The sequence below is a fragment of the Labeo rohita genome, chromosome 21 (genome assembly GCF_022985175.1).
Source record: "Labeo rohita strain BAU-BD-2019 chromosome 21, IGBB_LRoh.1.0, whole genome shotgun sequence".
Lineage (NCBI taxonomy): Eukaryota > Metazoa > Chordata > Actinopteri > Cypriniformes > Cyprinidae > Labeo > Labeo rohita.
The window spans coordinates 22,378,237-22,394,098 of record NC_066889.1 but is presented as its reverse complement, the minus strand read 5'-3'; the positions used below and the strand labels follow the sequence as shown (position 1 = coordinate 22,394,098).

Genomic DNA, 15,862 nt, shown 5'->3' with positions numbered 1-15,862 from the left:
TGTCTCCATTCACATTAAATTGCATTTCCAGAGTAATTTAGACTGCTGTTTAGTTCTAATGAAGTTTTTGGTCATTTCCGCATCGCAGCGAAAGGACTTCAACTCCCAGAAACCTTTTCAGCAGATATAAATAAAAAAGCCTCGTGATGTAACGGCACTCTTTTGTTTGGGCTCAGCGCTCCTCAGCTGTTTGGCTGTGTGGGCATGTAAAAATGAGGCGAGCTTGTCTGTTGAGGTGCAGGTGGTAATGTAATTTTGTATTTTGGCAGTAAGGGTCGTTTCATCTGCCTTGAATTCCCCTGAACTCATCTTTGTTAGCGGACTGCACGCGTGTTTACCATGAAAGTAAGTTGGATTGTCTGTCTGTTGACATGTATGTAAGTTAATTGATTTCACGCATGTAAACTGCATTTTATAACAACGTATGGACCTGTTTAGGTAATAGCTTTTTTAATTTGATAGATTTTACATTTACATGTAAATACACTACCAGTCAAAAGTTTTTGAACGGTAAGATTTTTAATGTTTTTAAGGAAGTGTCTGCTGCTCACCAAGCCTAAATTTATTTGATCCAAAGTACAGCAAAAACATGTTTACTCTGCATTTGAATATGTTTTAAAATGTAATTTATTCCTGTGATTTCAAAGCTGAATTTTTAGCATCATTACTCCAGTAACACGATCCTTCAGAAATCATTCTAATAATCGTTCTTCATATTATTATTATTATTAAAAACAGCTGAATATAATTTTTCAGGTTTCTTTGGTGAGTAGAAAATTCAGAAGAATAGCATTTATCTGAAATAGAAATCTATTGTAACATTATAAATGTCTTTATCATCACTTTTGATCATTTTAAAGCATCCTTGCTAAATAAAAGTATTAATTTCTATAATAGTAAATATATATATATATATATATATATATATATATACACTGACTCTAAGTTTTTGAATAGTATAGTGTATAATGTTACAAAAGCTGATCTTTGGATCTTTCTGTTCATCAAAGAATCCTGAAAAAAATGTACTTAGCTGTTTTAAATATTGGTAATAATGTTTTTGAACAGCAAATCAGCATATTAGATTGATTTCTGAAGGGTCATGTGACTCTGTAGACTGGAGTAATAATCCTGAAAATTTAGCTTTGATCACATGAATAAATTACATTTTAAAATATATTCAGATATTTCAAAACGTCACGTTTTTTTAGCAAAAGACACTTCTTTAAAAACATTAAAAATCGTACTGTTCAAAAACTTTTGACTGGTGGTGTAAATTGCTGCTGTTTCTTACTACATGGACATGCAGATTTAATTTTAATACACCAATAATATTAGTTACTTAAAAGGATAGTCTTAAATACATAGAAATTGCATTTACGCTCCTGTTGGTGACAGACAGCCTCATTCAGCATTCACTTTCAATGAAAGTGAAGGTGACTATAAGGCTCTTATTCTATCACATCTCCTTTTGTGTTGCATGGACAAAAGTAATACATCTTGTAAAATAGTCAAAACGATTCTTTTTGACTTATTTTTACACTGAGGTTGACCAGGCCACAGCATTTCACAGTGCAAATAAAAGATGTATTCATGTGAGAGCTTGCACAGCTGCTCCGAGATAACACTGGGAAGTTCTTGATAAGGCACAAATGTATCAAAAGCCACTTGTCCCTGTTTGGCCAATGCAGAACTATCTCCAGATATGCAGATATGAATTCGCCACTGCTTGGAATGGACTGGATGGAATTCCTAAATTTTGCTTCTGAAGACAGGATAGCAGATTTACTCTATGATTATAGCAAGATGTGGAATGTTGTTGCTCTGGAGTGTAACAGGGCCCTCCTTGTCTACTTTCTGTACTTTCTGCAGCACACTTGTTAGTACAAGTTTTAATGTGTCACTCTTCAAGGTGTTTTTTCCCTGTAATGTGACTGTCACGAGTAAATAGCATGGATTCCTCTACCACCCATTTATGACGTTTTTCCACATTCACACCTGCAGTCAGCTGTCATTACATTGTAGCTTCTAGCGTGAGCTGCTAGGGTAATTTAAGCAAATCAAGCAAAAAGCAAAGCTTGATGGCACTGAGTTCTTTCGATGTGGACTAGCACTAGTTAAACCGATTTCTAGGATTGAACATCACAGGCTGGTGGGATTGTATTACCTGTTTAGACAAGGTAAATGGACGCGTCATTAACTTCTGTTTATAGACTCTTCCCATGGTATGGGTTGACAGTCAGCTCTTAACGGAAACATGTCGCTAATTACAAGCCTGCTTATTATGTTCATGTTTTGTCTTTTGCAGATGCACTTTGAAGGATCCAGCAATGTCACGCTGTTGTTTGACTTCTGGGATGTGCGTGGACCTGCAGGTACATGGGATTTACAGACAAGACCGAACTTGATCATGCAATGTGCATACATGACATTTATAGCAAACCATCCTGCTTTCTGCAAAAGTTGTATAACCTTTTAAAACGCAAAGATGGCGACTGCCTCAGATTCTTGTTGTTTCACTTTTACAGCACGTAAACATACGCTCTTACTTTATCTGAAGAGTAAAGACTCCAGCTTTAATATTGGACCACTGATTTTATAAAATTAGGTTGCAGATGCAGCCATTTTTTAATTTATTTCAAGAGTGCAAAGTGATAAATCCTAGCTCTCGAATGATTCGTGAGCTATAATCTTTTAATTTTGGGCATGTCATTTATGCCCCCATGCCAAAATGGGTGGTGCTTGAGTAAGGGTTAACTTGTTTTCTTGTACATTACTTCACATTATTGTACATTGTGTGGGATAGTTCCCACACAAATTACAATTATCTCATCAATTACTTTTAGTCTTTTAGTATTATTTATTGTATTTAAAATATTTTTGAATTAGCTTTTATATTTTCATTTTAATTTTACTTTGTTTTATTATTTGTCTTTTAGCATTTCTAAAATTTTAGTTTAATTAAATTATTTTAAATTAAACATTCTTCTTTCAGTTAGTTGTTTTAAATTTAAGCTATTTTTCATGTAATGTTTCTGTTTTGTTTTATTTTATTTTATTTTAATGTCAACTTCATGTTGTTCCAAGCCAGGGTTATTATAGTTCACTAATATAATATAATATAATATAATATAAAAAAGTTAATTAAAACAAAACAAATTGGTGAAAAAAAAAAAAAAATAATAATAATAATAATAAAAATTTCAGCTAGTGGCCAAGATAGCATTTCTCCTTTTAATTTAATAAAACTAAAACTGAAAAAAAAAAAAAAAAAACATTAATGAAGACATTAAAAATAAGAAACTAATAAAACTGACTGAAAAAACACAATAAAATTACTAAAATGTTTAAGTAAAATTAATCTGAAAAATATAAAAATAAAAATAAATTCAAAATATTAATACAAACTATAATAGTAGTTATTTTAAATTTAAGCTGAGGTTTTTCATGTAATGTTTGTATTTTCTTTATTTTATTTTATTTTAATGTCAACTTCATGTTGTTCCAAACCAATGTTTATGGTTATTAATATTATTAATATAATCATAAAATGTTAATTTAAACAAAACAAATAAGTAAGTAATCCTTAAAAAAAACTTAACACATTTTATTCCAGCTAAAGACATTTCTCATTTTGATTTAATAAAACTAATTTTAATAAAACTGAAAAAATAAAATAAAAAAAAATAAAAACGACAGACATTAAAAATGGAAAAATAAAAATGACAAAAACGTAACAAAATGACTAAAAGGTTTTAATTAAAATAAAACTGAAAAATATAAATATAAAAATATATTCAAAATATTAATACAAACTATAACAGTAGTTTTTAAATTTAAGCTGAGGTTTTTCATGTAATGTTTCTATTTTATTTTATTATTATTATTTTAATTTATTTTAATGTCAACTTCATGTTGTTCCAAACATTATTAAAACAATAAAGCTTATATAGACAATTACTAAAACTTTAACTAAAATGAAACTGAAAAATATCAATATAAAAATAAATTCTAAATATTAATACAAACTATAATAGTATTATTATAGTATCTCAATGATACTAAAACAACACTATTCCAAACTTGAATTTATTTCTTCTGTGTATCACAAAAACTGATTTTGTGGTTGCACTTTTTTCTTGCAGTTGCTTTGCAAGCTGCAAATGGGTGCAAAAGCACTGTGAAGTGAAACTACTGTTCTAAATAAATCACAGTGCAACAACACTCTTGCTCTCTTTTGATATTGTTTGAAAATCAGGTACACAATATAAACTAAAAATTGTATTTTCAGGATGCACTTTGACTGGTGGTGTGGTGGCATAGTGGTTAATGTGGGGTAGAAGACAAAAATTTGCAGATTCAAAGCCTGCGAGGTGTTACGGCTTCATGTAAAGCCTAAAAGCATCATTGTTATCTTGAACAGACAATGGTGAGCTTGAAATATGCCAGAAAATTAGTCCAGTCAATCAGTTTTAACATCAGGCTCTTCACAGGTGTGTAGTGTAGTGTGTGTTCACAATCATGCTGTGGGAATCCCATAAACAACAGGTTCCTGATTTGGTTTGTTCCCTATGGGTTTCAGTTCCACTGAAAGGATAAAAACGGATAATGTGATCATTGATATTATATGTAGATTAGGATTGGAAAGATCTTCACTCTTTCTCTTGTCTCTTATGCTCACCAAAGCTGCATTTATTGGATCACGAAAACAGTAATACCGTCAAATTTTTAATAACATCTCTATTTGAATATATTTTAAAAAGTAATTTATTCCTATGATGAAAAGCTGAGTTTTCAGCATAATTACTTCAGTCTTCAGTGTCACATGATCCTTCAGAAATCATTCTAATATGCTGATTTTTTTTTTTTTTTTCTTATCTATGTTGAAAAACGGTTGTTAACCCTAGCCCTGGTTAATATGTTTGTGGAAACAGTGATGCATTTTTTTCAGGATTTTTAGACTAATTAAATCAGAACAGCATTTGTTTAAAACACAAATCTACATAATAAATGTCACTTTTGTATCAATTGAATGCATCTTTTCTGGATAAGTTATTTTGTCATTTAATTCAATTTTTAAAAATGAATAAAAAATGTTATAACAATTTAATTAAATATACATATTTGGCTTTTATATTTATTTATGTGGACATTATTTACTTTTGGCCACTATTTTAGCTGTATAAACCTGAAATATTTACGTTTAAATCACTACCAGTCAAAAGTTTTTGAACAGTAAGATTTTTATTTTTTATTTTTTTAAGTCTCTTCTGCTCACAAGCCTGCATTTATTAGTTCCAATATACAACAAAAGTTTTGAAATATTTTTACCATTTAAAATAACTGTTTTCTATTTTAATATATGTTAAAATGTAATTTATTCCTGTGATCTCAAAGTCTCAAGATCCTTAAGAAATCATTTGAATATTCTGATTTGCTGCTCTAAAATTTATTATTATGTTGAAAACAGCTGAGTAGAATTTGTTTCAGGTTTCTTTGATGAATGGAAAGTTTAGTATAACAGCATTTACCTGAAATCTTTTGTATTAGTATAAATGTCTTTATCATCACTTTTGATCAAGTTAAAGCATCCTTGCTAAATAAAAGTATTGATTTCTATAATTTCTTTACCTAAATAAATAAATAATAATAATAATGTGTATAATGTTACAAAAGCTTTTTATATTAGATTAATGCTGATCTTCTATTCATCAAAGAATCCTGAAAATAATGTACTCAACTGTTTTAAAGATTGATTACAATAATCAAAATGTTTCTTGAACAGCAAATCAGCTTATTATAATGATTTCTGAAGGATCATGTGACACTGAAGACTGGAGTAATGATGCTGAAAATGTAGCTTTGATTACAGGAATAAATTACATATTTAAAATATATTCAAATAGAAAACAGTTATTTTAAATAGTAAAAATATTTCACAATATTACTGCTTTTGCTATATGTTGGATCAAATAAATGCAGGTTTGGTGTGCGGAAGAGACTTTCAAAGACATTTGCAAATCACTGGTGTATAGAAATGTAGTGTATTTATATATAAACATTTTAATCCTCTCTTGGTTTTTTTATACAGGGATGGTATTGTCGGTCCTTGTAGTTCTAATGCTCACTGTGATCTACGAACTTCTGAAAGTGTGGAAGGTCACTATTGCAAAACAGAAGCAATTCTCCATTGCACATCCATGTGCTCCAGTGTCATCCTCACCTGAACCATCCTGTTGCACCCCTGTCTTGAATTGTCAAGAGGAAAGCTCTTCTCTGACCAACAGCCCCTCTGAGATCTCATTAGCTCCCACCGAGAATACCACCACCACTGCTGACACCACCGCCACTGTTAAGAAGAGGTAATGCTTACAACGCAACCGGGAAAGTGTTTTCCAAGAACTTCAATCGTATCAAAATCGGCCTGTTGGAAAGATAAACAATTTGTTGATTATTTATACATCTAGCATTGTAGCTTAAAGAATTAGTTCACTTCTGTAATAAAAAAATATTTATTCTCCCCAATGTCATCAGAGATGTTCATGTCTTTCTTTATTGAAAACATTCCAAGATATTTCTCCAAATAGTGGATTTTAATGGTGGCCAAAGGGTTGAAGGTCCAAATTCAACCTACGTCGCAAAGTTGAGCTAGTGCAAGATTATACATTTTACTTTATTTTTTAAATGACAGATTGTTTCGCTATACAAGACCCTTATTCCTCGGCTGGGATCGTGTAGTGCCCATTGACCACCATTGAAGTCCACTATAGGGAGAAAAATCCTGGAATGTTTTCCTCAAAAACCTTAATTTCTTTTCGACTGAAGAAAGAAAGACAAACATCTCAGATGACATAGGGGTGAGTAAATTACCAGGGAATTTTTATGAATCTCAGTCCCCAACAAATGTCTATTTTGTCTCTTTCCGTCTTCAGCTGGCTTCTACACTGCCTCCAGACCACCGTACACATCCTGCACGTGACCCTAGGCTACATGCTCATGCTCTGCGTCATGTCCTACAACGTTTGGATCTTCATGGGGGTCGTCGTGGGATCCGTCCTGGGATACTACGTGGGATGGCTTTTTATCTATTGAATAACATTTGAGAAGAGATGAGAGAACAAAAACACAAGGAGGCACTCGAAATGTTTGTGTGAATCGACTGTGGACTCTAGATCAAGAGCAATACGACACATTTTAGATTGTATGATGCCAGGTTCGCACCTTTCAATGATAAAACGTGCAAACAGGGATGATTCTCATTTTTAATGGGTTTTAAGGTTGTATCTTAAAGATGATGCACAAGATCTTATTTAACTGAAGTTTGGCATAATCGATTGTAAAATTGACTCTTTAAAGTGTTTAGAGGTTCGACTGTAAACCTTATTGGGAACACAATGTGTTATGTGAAGAATGTAAGAAACATTATTATTACATTAAATGCATGTGATTTTACCTTTGAGGTTGTACTATGTGAAACAGTCAGCGCTGTACTAAATAGAGATGTGGCTCATTAATCGGTTTTATACTTTTTACAACTACTGATTTAATTAAGCTCATTTTCTGTTACACAAATGAATGTTTAAATTCTCTTCTCTGAGATTTGCTTTAATGTAGCTGGTGGTTTTCTGTTATTTTAGGAAATCACGCTAGTTTTAAACCTTGTGATCATTATGGGTTGTAGTAAACTTCCTACGTGAGTCAAAATCAGGCATTCTTGTGTCATGCTGGAAATTACTGCTGAATAGCAGAACAAACAGTGGTTTGAACAAAACCATTGGCTAAAATGAGAAATGCAAATCATGTGGCCTTAGTTAATGTTCACCAGCAATACAGACACACTGAAACTGACTGACTGAGAACAGAAATTGGTGACCTGCAATCCTCACCGCAATGATTTAAATGCACTATTAATGTTCCTCCAAGCATCCTTTTAGTTTTTCTTCATGGCCTAATTGTTTTTGAATGATGTGTTTTATTGTTGAATGTATTAAAGGTTTTACAATTACAATTCTACGCCTTTGTCTACGGTCTTTGAGTTTTGAAAGGATAGTTTGCCCAAAAACGAAAATTCTGTCCTTAATTACTCAACCTCATGTTGTTCCAAACCTGTAAGACCTTTGTTCATCTTCGGACCACAAATGAATATATTTTTGGTGAATCTGAGAGCTTTCTGACAGGGTCCTACCACGGTCAAGGCACAGACACGTAGTAAGGACGTCGCTAAAATAGTCCATGTGACATCAGTGGTTCAACCGTAATTTTATGTGCCCAAAGAAAACAGCTTTTTTTTTAACGATTTCTTCTCTCCCGGGACAGTCCGCCGCCATTATCGAGAGTAACGGTAATGTACCACGATGCAATACCTGGCTTTAGTTTATTCCTGTGATGACGACAAAGTTGAACTTTCAGCATCATCACTCCAGTCTTCATTGTTAAATGGTTCTTCAACGGTTCTGATTTCATGCTTGAAGCATTTCTTATTAATGTTGAAAACAGTTGTGCTCCTTGCACACGATTTGGTCAGTTACCCGGATGCGCGATCATAATGGCTATACTCGGATGTAAACAACAGCATGGATTGCACGGTTAATGTACTACTGAATAGTTGTCCTGTTAATTTATGCTGTCTAAACCATGGTAAAAATGTGTGGAAGCTGCTTAATCATATAGAGAAGGGCTTATTAAGCATGAAAGGGTGCAATATTTTGACAAGATAAAGTTAATATGTGGTAAAGATACATACAAGCATTATTAAAATATTATCTTAGTTTCCCTACCTGACCGGAAATGATAAAAACAAACACGCAACCCTGGAAATCCCGGTTCAGTTTGGCTAACCATGAACACCTGTTGTTTGCACCCTTATCCTTGATTTGTTATAACTTTTGGCAGTCTATAGTACTCCAAATGTTTTTACTGGTTCAACCGATTAGTACAGCCCAAAACATGACAATAACTGACCATTTTCACCAGCAATAATCAGCAAAATATGCAAGTTTTGTTGGTTCAGTGGCACTGTTTACGTTCCGTCATAAAAAAACACTATACTTTTTTTTTTTTTTTCATGATTTGAATTTTTAAAAGGAACATTGTGAGTGTTAAATGTCACTTTATCAATTTAATGTATATTAACTTGACTCCACATTTCTGAAAACCTGAATAAATTTGCACAACATAGACATTTCAAAATAATAGTCATTTATTTATCCACTGCTGCCTTAGAAAAGGAACAGAAGTTGTAGAAAATATCACAACACTTTTAAAATAAATAACAGAACATAACCAGTGAAATAACTGTGTGAATCTAAAATGTTGCTTTGTAGAGATGCTTTTTTAGATAAATGAGCAGACAACATTAATATGTCCAGTAATCATTAACCATTTTGTAATTAAAAAAAAAAAAAAAAGCCAGAGCAAACCTTCGCCCACCTGTCATGTTTTAAACTAGGATTTTTCTACACCTACTTCAATCCTTTGCCATGAAGCTCAAAGCTCTATCTGCAAATCTGTATGACGTTTCCATCCTCCATAACAAATAAAACATATGTGAGTGTATTTTGTGAGCACTAAAGGCAGAGTGTTATTGCATTCTACAGGAAAACAAGCATTAAAAGCAAGCAAGATTTAATTTATTTAAATGCAGTTATTGGATAAGTGCTCAATTAGTCCATGTTAATACATGTACAATTAGTGTTTGAATATATTCCACAATTAACGGAAGGCAAAAAAGACTAACGTTTCAAAAGGCCTGCATGAAATATCACTGTCGTTTTGAGATCCTAATGCGCCAAACCAATGTACATACGAGTACAGTCAGGTTAAATCTATATATATATGCAGTAGTTATAATACTAACCTCCTTGCTGATGTCAAGAGGCAAAAGCCTGCTGGTTTACCCACCCGCAACCTCTAGTGAGCACATGAACAGAAAATTAAGTTTATGAAACCTCTGCCACATAATTATTAGTGTGGGAGTCATGAGTTACACAAAATAAAAAAAAAAAAAGGCACACAAGGTCATATAAATCTGTGTATATGCTGTATGAGAATATTTAATAGATATATATACAAACTTTTCCTTGGTGAACATCCACAATGTCTAAATTAACTGGGAAAACAAAATAAAACTAATTAAAAATAAAATGAAATAAAAAAAAATTAAGTGTTGCTGACAAAGCAAACACTTTCAGTTTATAAAATATGTTTTATATCTCACTCAAAGCAAGCATTTCTCTGCTGTAGTTTCAACTTCAGATTTCTCTTCCGAAGCATCACAAGACGCTTTGGTGTCTAAATCGATGCTAGTTTTCACTCCTTCCACCAGAGTTAACATCACCTGCTCTGTGTCCACCACCTCGTCCCCTGTGATTGGCTGAGGCTCCACTTCTTCTACATTCTCATTGGCTGGAGACTGAAACCCGCTGTCGTCGTGATGTAGAGGGCTCGAGTTGGTAGATGTTTGAGGGAATTCCCCATCAGAGTCAATGGCGCCTTCACTCAGGTGCTCACCTGGGTCTTCCTGGATGGCGATTTCGATCTGTTGAATGGCGCTTTCGATGGCGGATGGCGAGGCGCACTGCTCCTCTTCTAGTCCGATCTTTGGGGTATCTAATTCTCCGTCAACTTTGTTTGGTGACTCCCTTGGCACCATCTCTGTTATGGTTGTGATGTGTTTCACCTCATCGCCTTCTTCCAACGCCAACGTCCCGTTGGTTAACTGCGAGCTGTCTTTTTCGACAACTTCCAGCACAGGGTTTATGAGGTCTCGGATTTCATTGACGCTGTCTGGGGAACCTGGTTCTTTCTCTATGTGTACTTGCTGTATTGGGTTCACAGGTTTTTCTGTTTCAACAACTTGTTCTGCCTGTCCTTCGTTCTCCTCTGGGATTCCGTCCACTCCTGGTACTTCCAGGCAGGACTCGTACGGCAGAGGCATCCCGTCTAGGTGAATCATGGAGACGATTTGTTTGCGTTTTCTGTTGGTGACTTCGCCGCCTTGTTTTTCTCCTTTTACTCCTGCGAATTGGCCGGCCCAGTCAATGGTGTCTTCTCCTAGCAGGTGGAGGTTGGGGTCGCTGTTGGTCAGGACCATGCTGTCTCTGTACAGGTTGTGCCTTCGCTGGACTGCAGCTTCCTTAACAGCTGTAAATAAGAAGGAATGGTTGAGAAACACATCGCAACAGTGTTTTTAAGCAGTAGGATGTGGAGTCTGTGTTATGTTGTGCTGAAGGGGCTGCAGATGCTCACCCATCATGATGTCCTTGCTGACTGACTGCAGGACCAGCTCCTCGAAGATGTTCTCGACTAGTATGAATCTAGAGAAGTCCTCAAAGATGAGCTCCTTGAACTTGGGCAGATCCTAGACAGCAAACACAAAAAGAACAAAATTCATAATTTTTTTTCAGATATAAAACGTACCATGTTTCATCCTTTTGTGTAAATATATATCAAGATCAACAAATCAAACTACTTGTATGAATAATAAATTATCTGGTAATAATAATAATAATAATAATAATAATGTATATTATTATTATTAGTAGTAGTATAGTAGTAGTAGTAGTAAAAAGACAAATAAATAATTAATTTATTATTTATATAAGTATCTTATCACAAATAATAATAATAATAATAATAATAATAATAATAATAATAATCTAAAACAACAGTAACATTTTTATATTATCTGGTTACAAATAATATTACATTTTTTAAACAATGTATGATGAATACCATTACCTTATGACAAATAATAATAATAATAATAATAATAATAATACTATTATTATCATTAACAAGAATCAATAAACTATAATAATGAATATGGTTACTACTACTACTACTACTACTACTATTATTATTAGCAACAATATAAATTAATAATTTGTAATAATAAATAATAATAAATTACCCAGTTACAATTATTAATAATAATAATAATAATAATAAACAACAACAACAACAACAACAACAATAATAATAATAATAATAATAATAATAATAATGGGTGGTGGTAGCAGTAGTATTTAATAATAATAATTTACTATTTAGTAGTATTTGTAACAAGACAAATTAGTATTTATATAATCATCTCACAATTAATAATAATAATAAAAAAACACAACAAAAGTAATATTTTTATATTATCTGGTTACAATTATTGCTACTATCATCAGCAGCAACATTATTATTATTATTAGCAACAAGAAAAATTAATACATTTGAACAAATTAATAATAAATTACAGAGTTACATATAATAATAATAATAATAATAATAATAATAATAATAATAATGTCACCAAAGTTTGATATCTGGGTAATTTTCTCTCTGTATTAATTCTCTCTCTTCTGGCCTAAGCCCTCATTAAAATCTGAGAAATAAAAAAGAGTGACACAGTAGGAAAAATGACCTGATGTGTATGTTAAAATAATAATTAAAAAAAAAAAAAAAAAAAAAGACGACAGAACGATTCACTGAGAGACGCTAATTCCTTATACCAACCGGTGAACAGGATGGGGAGAGCTGTTTCAGCATGTATGGTATGATGATCTGAAGCAAAGCCTCCCTAAAGAACTTCTTCCTCACTGTGCTGCTGTCATAGTCATATTTCTGCAGGGGACAAAAAAACAAAATTAAAATGAAGAAGCATGTCTTCAAAAACGGTCTAATCCAGCAATTATCCAGGAAGTGTATAACAAAACCCGTTTCAGCTTTGGAGGGCAACTAACGCACTTACTTTGAGCACTCGGTCCTGACAGCGCTGGATGGTCTTGCAGAGATCCTCCCCGCTGTGGCCGTCTAGACTCTGATGGACCAACTGCTCAAACGTGTGCACGGCGTTATCCATTTGCTACATTCATAAAAAGACAAATTTTAGGAAGGACAGATGACAGATTATAATCAACTTTGATGGTTTATTTGTAAAATAATATAGCTTTATAGGACAAAGGCTATTTTGGAATAACATACTACATGGTATATAATATCTAAAATAACTTTTACTAAGACAGACAGACAGAGATTTTTTTAAATTAGCTGTCAGTCAACAGTGTATACTTCAATAGGAGTCTCAATATACCTGCAGTAACAAGTATCACCTCAGGGTGGCGCCCATTAACAATAAACTGCTTTCTCTTTAATATGCTTTAGCCATTTTTCTCATTGATTCATGTTCTTGGCCTCGCTGTTAAATCGATGTGAATGCTTGTTTTTTTATTTTTCTTGGTAGGCATCAGAAAAATGAATGCAGGCTTGGGAATGATTAATATCAAATCAATTTCGAGCGCTAGTGCCAAGAACTGCAAAACTTCAAGTAGTTTTAGATTTTCAAATGGAATATTTAAAAATGACAAAGGAAAGACACCTGTCTCATAAGGATCTGAGCTCTCTGGATGAACACAGAGGGACTGGACACGTCACATCTCTGCTGGAGACCTTCAAGGTTCAACGCCTCCATCTTCTCATAACAGCTCTGCATCTTCACCGGATGGAAGGCCAACATGGAAATCTTGTCCATATGCTAGAAATGAGCATAAAGAGAGGTTTTTGAGTTACCTATTGCTTTAACAAAGAGATGTTAACATTGTTAATCAACGTCCTGCCTCACCTCTCCCAGTTTCTCCTTGCTGCTTTCGTTCATTGTGTTCTTGCTGACCTCCACCAGCTCACGGAAGAGGATGTCCCTCACTTCAGAGAATCCTCTGCTGGTGGGCTCCATGAGGGCCTCCAGGATGGAGTGGATGTACGGTTGAACCTTGCTTCTCACAAGCTGTTCGACACGAGGCAACACCAATGCTTCAAGAAGAGGATTAGACAAATATTACATGTTAAACTCGTGTGTTTTGTTTAATCACATGAGATTTCATGAAAACTGAAGCTTTAAAGTGATAGTTTGCCCAAAAATGAAAATTCTGTCATTAATTGCTCACCCTCATGTCATTCCAAACATGCAAGACCTTCATTTACCTTCATACACAAATTAAGATCTTTTTGATGAAATCTAAGTGTTCTGACCCTGCATAGACAGCAATGCAACGGACACGTTCAAGGCCAAGAAAGGTAGTAAGGACATTGTTAAAATAGTCCAGGTGACATCAGTGATTCAACCATAATTTTATAAAGCTGTGACAATACTATGTGTGTGCAAAGAAAATAAAAACAATGTATATTCAACAATTTCTCCTCTTCCGTGTCGGTCTTTGATGCACGTACCACAATGCATAGCTTTGTTGCTGTCTATGCATGGTCAGAAGTAGTGTTGGAGTCAAGACCACCCAATCCAAGACCAAATCGAGACCAAGAACAATGTGTGTTGAGACCAAGACTTTGAGGCAAAGGCAGGGTGAGATTAAGTCAAGACCTAGACCAGACCAGCACTACTCAAATTTATCTAAAAGATCCACATTTAGTGCTTGTGAAATGTCTTATTTTAAATCATTAAATAAAATTTGAATAATAAGACACCAATAGAGCTGCTACAAATCAAATTAAATCTTTAACAACAAAATTCATCTTTGCACTGCCGTGGTGGCACGGACAATTACAAAGGCATTTAATAATGTTGAGAATAATGTTTTAAAACAAAAAAAATTGTTTACTGAATGTTTATATAACAGCAATATTGGGTCTCATACAAGCACTTTTTTGCAACAATATCTTCAATTTAGTGGGTATATGCATTAATTTTGGAGGCATTTTTGACAATCCCACAATAATTTCTGACCTGGCACAACAGTATCGGTGGTTCTCAGCCAGAGGACCGGGGCCCACTATGGGGCCTCAACAAACCTCCAAGGGGGCCTCAAAATGACTTAAAATGATTTAAAATAACATAAATAGGGCACTATGAAATCTATTTTATTTTTATTTAATTTTTCTGGACTCCTTTTTAATGGTTAGATTACATTTTTATTCATCTAAAAGCTTGTCTAATTAATTAAATTAATGATATACAATTTAGCATCAATATATTAAAAGTTAATACCCTATGAAATGTGTTTTTTTCCCTCTCTTGTTCCGTTTTATTGTTACCAAATTCTGTGTTTAAGCATTTGCAATTATTTGAATGCATAAAAACACATTTTTAATAATTAATTTATTTTTACAATAGCCCTATACATTTTTTCCCCCCCAGAAATTCTGTTGTGTATTTAAATTGTTCTGTTTATCCAATGAAGGCATAAAACAGTAATTTATCTTTTAAAAAAAAAAATGAAAACAAACTTTGTTTTTGGCAAACTATTTTAATACTATTTTTTTATTTTTTATTTAATGCTATAAATTAAAACATGAAAGAAATATTGTGTGATTATTCCTTTAAAAAAAAAATCATTTTAACCCTTTAACGGTCACTCCCTATCTTGAACATGGACATGAAAATGCATTTTCCAAAGTTACATTTTTATAATTCATGGACAAAAACATTTTGTAATATGATTTTAATGTACAATTTCCACAGTAATGCAACATCTGATTTTTGAAATGGTTTTCAAAGGATGAATTTTGAGATTTTAAGTTTTCAGTTGATATACAATTTCTTAAGATTTCTATTGCGTGATAGGGAAAAAGGCAACGAAGAAAGTCTTTTTGTGACAAAGGTCAGAACTCCTGTTACGATAGTTATGATAGCAGATTTTTGAAGTGCACTCTTGTCATAAATTAATCTATTACTTTTCCTACATAATTTGTAACACAAAAGAGTGGTAAAATATCTATTTAGGAGTCTTAGACCTTCCCAACGATATATAGTTTGTCATGATTAGAATAAGATTTATTTGTAATAAGGTGAAGTAACTTAGGCGTCCCACAGAGGGGACAGCGACAGTTAAAGAGTTAATAATTAAAAAAAAAATTATTATTG

At 33.2% G+C, this 15,862-nt stretch overlaps 2 protein-coding genes across 2 annotated transcripts in view; one reads left to right on the top strand and one right to left on the bottom strand.

The window, feature by feature from the left end:
- Positions 1-149: 149 nt before the first annotated feature.
- Positions 150-7,685, top strand: slc31a2 (solute carrier family 31 member 2). Its single transcript, XM_051094061.1, has 4 exons — positions 150-345; positions 2,309-2,375; positions 6,092-6,362; positions 6,933-7,685. Exons 1-4 carry the CDS (start codon positions 340-342, stop codon positions 7,090-7,092), a joined length of 504 nt encoding a protein of 167 aa, XP_050950018.1. The 5' UTR covers positions 150-339; the 3' UTR covers positions 7,093-7,685.
- A 2,341-nt stretch (positions 7,686-10,026) lies between these two features.
- niban2a (niban apoptosis regulator 2a) overlaps positions 10,027-15,862 on the bottom strand; it is a 31,173-nt gene continuing 25,337 nt past the window's right edge. Inside the window, exons 9-14 of the mRNA XM_051093832.1 lie at positions 13,610-13,797; positions 13,367-13,522; positions 12,740-12,853; positions 12,505-12,612; positions 11,248-11,359; positions 10,027-11,142 (exon numbers count right to left, since the gene is read on the bottom strand). Coding sequence (XP_050949789.1) covers positions 10,217-11,142; positions 11,248-11,359; positions 12,505-12,612; positions 12,740-12,853; positions 13,367-13,522; positions 13,610-13,797 — 1,604 coding nt within the window. The 3' untranslated portion in view covers positions 10,027-10,216. The remainder of the gene's footprint in view (positions 11,143-11,247; positions 11,360-12,504; positions 12,613-12,739; positions 12,854-13,366; positions 13,523-13,609; positions 13,798-15,862) is intronic.

Coding starts and splice junctions, on each gene's coding strand:
- slc31a2 (XM_051094061.1), top strand. Junction 2,376..6,091: donor GGATGTGCGTGGACCTGCAG/GTACATGGGATT, acceptor TTTTTTATACAG/GGATGGTATTGTCGGTCCTT. Junction 6,363..6,932: donor ACCGCCACTGTTAAGAAGAG/GTAATGCTTACA, acceptor TTCCGTCTTCAG/CTGGCTTCTACACTGCCTCC.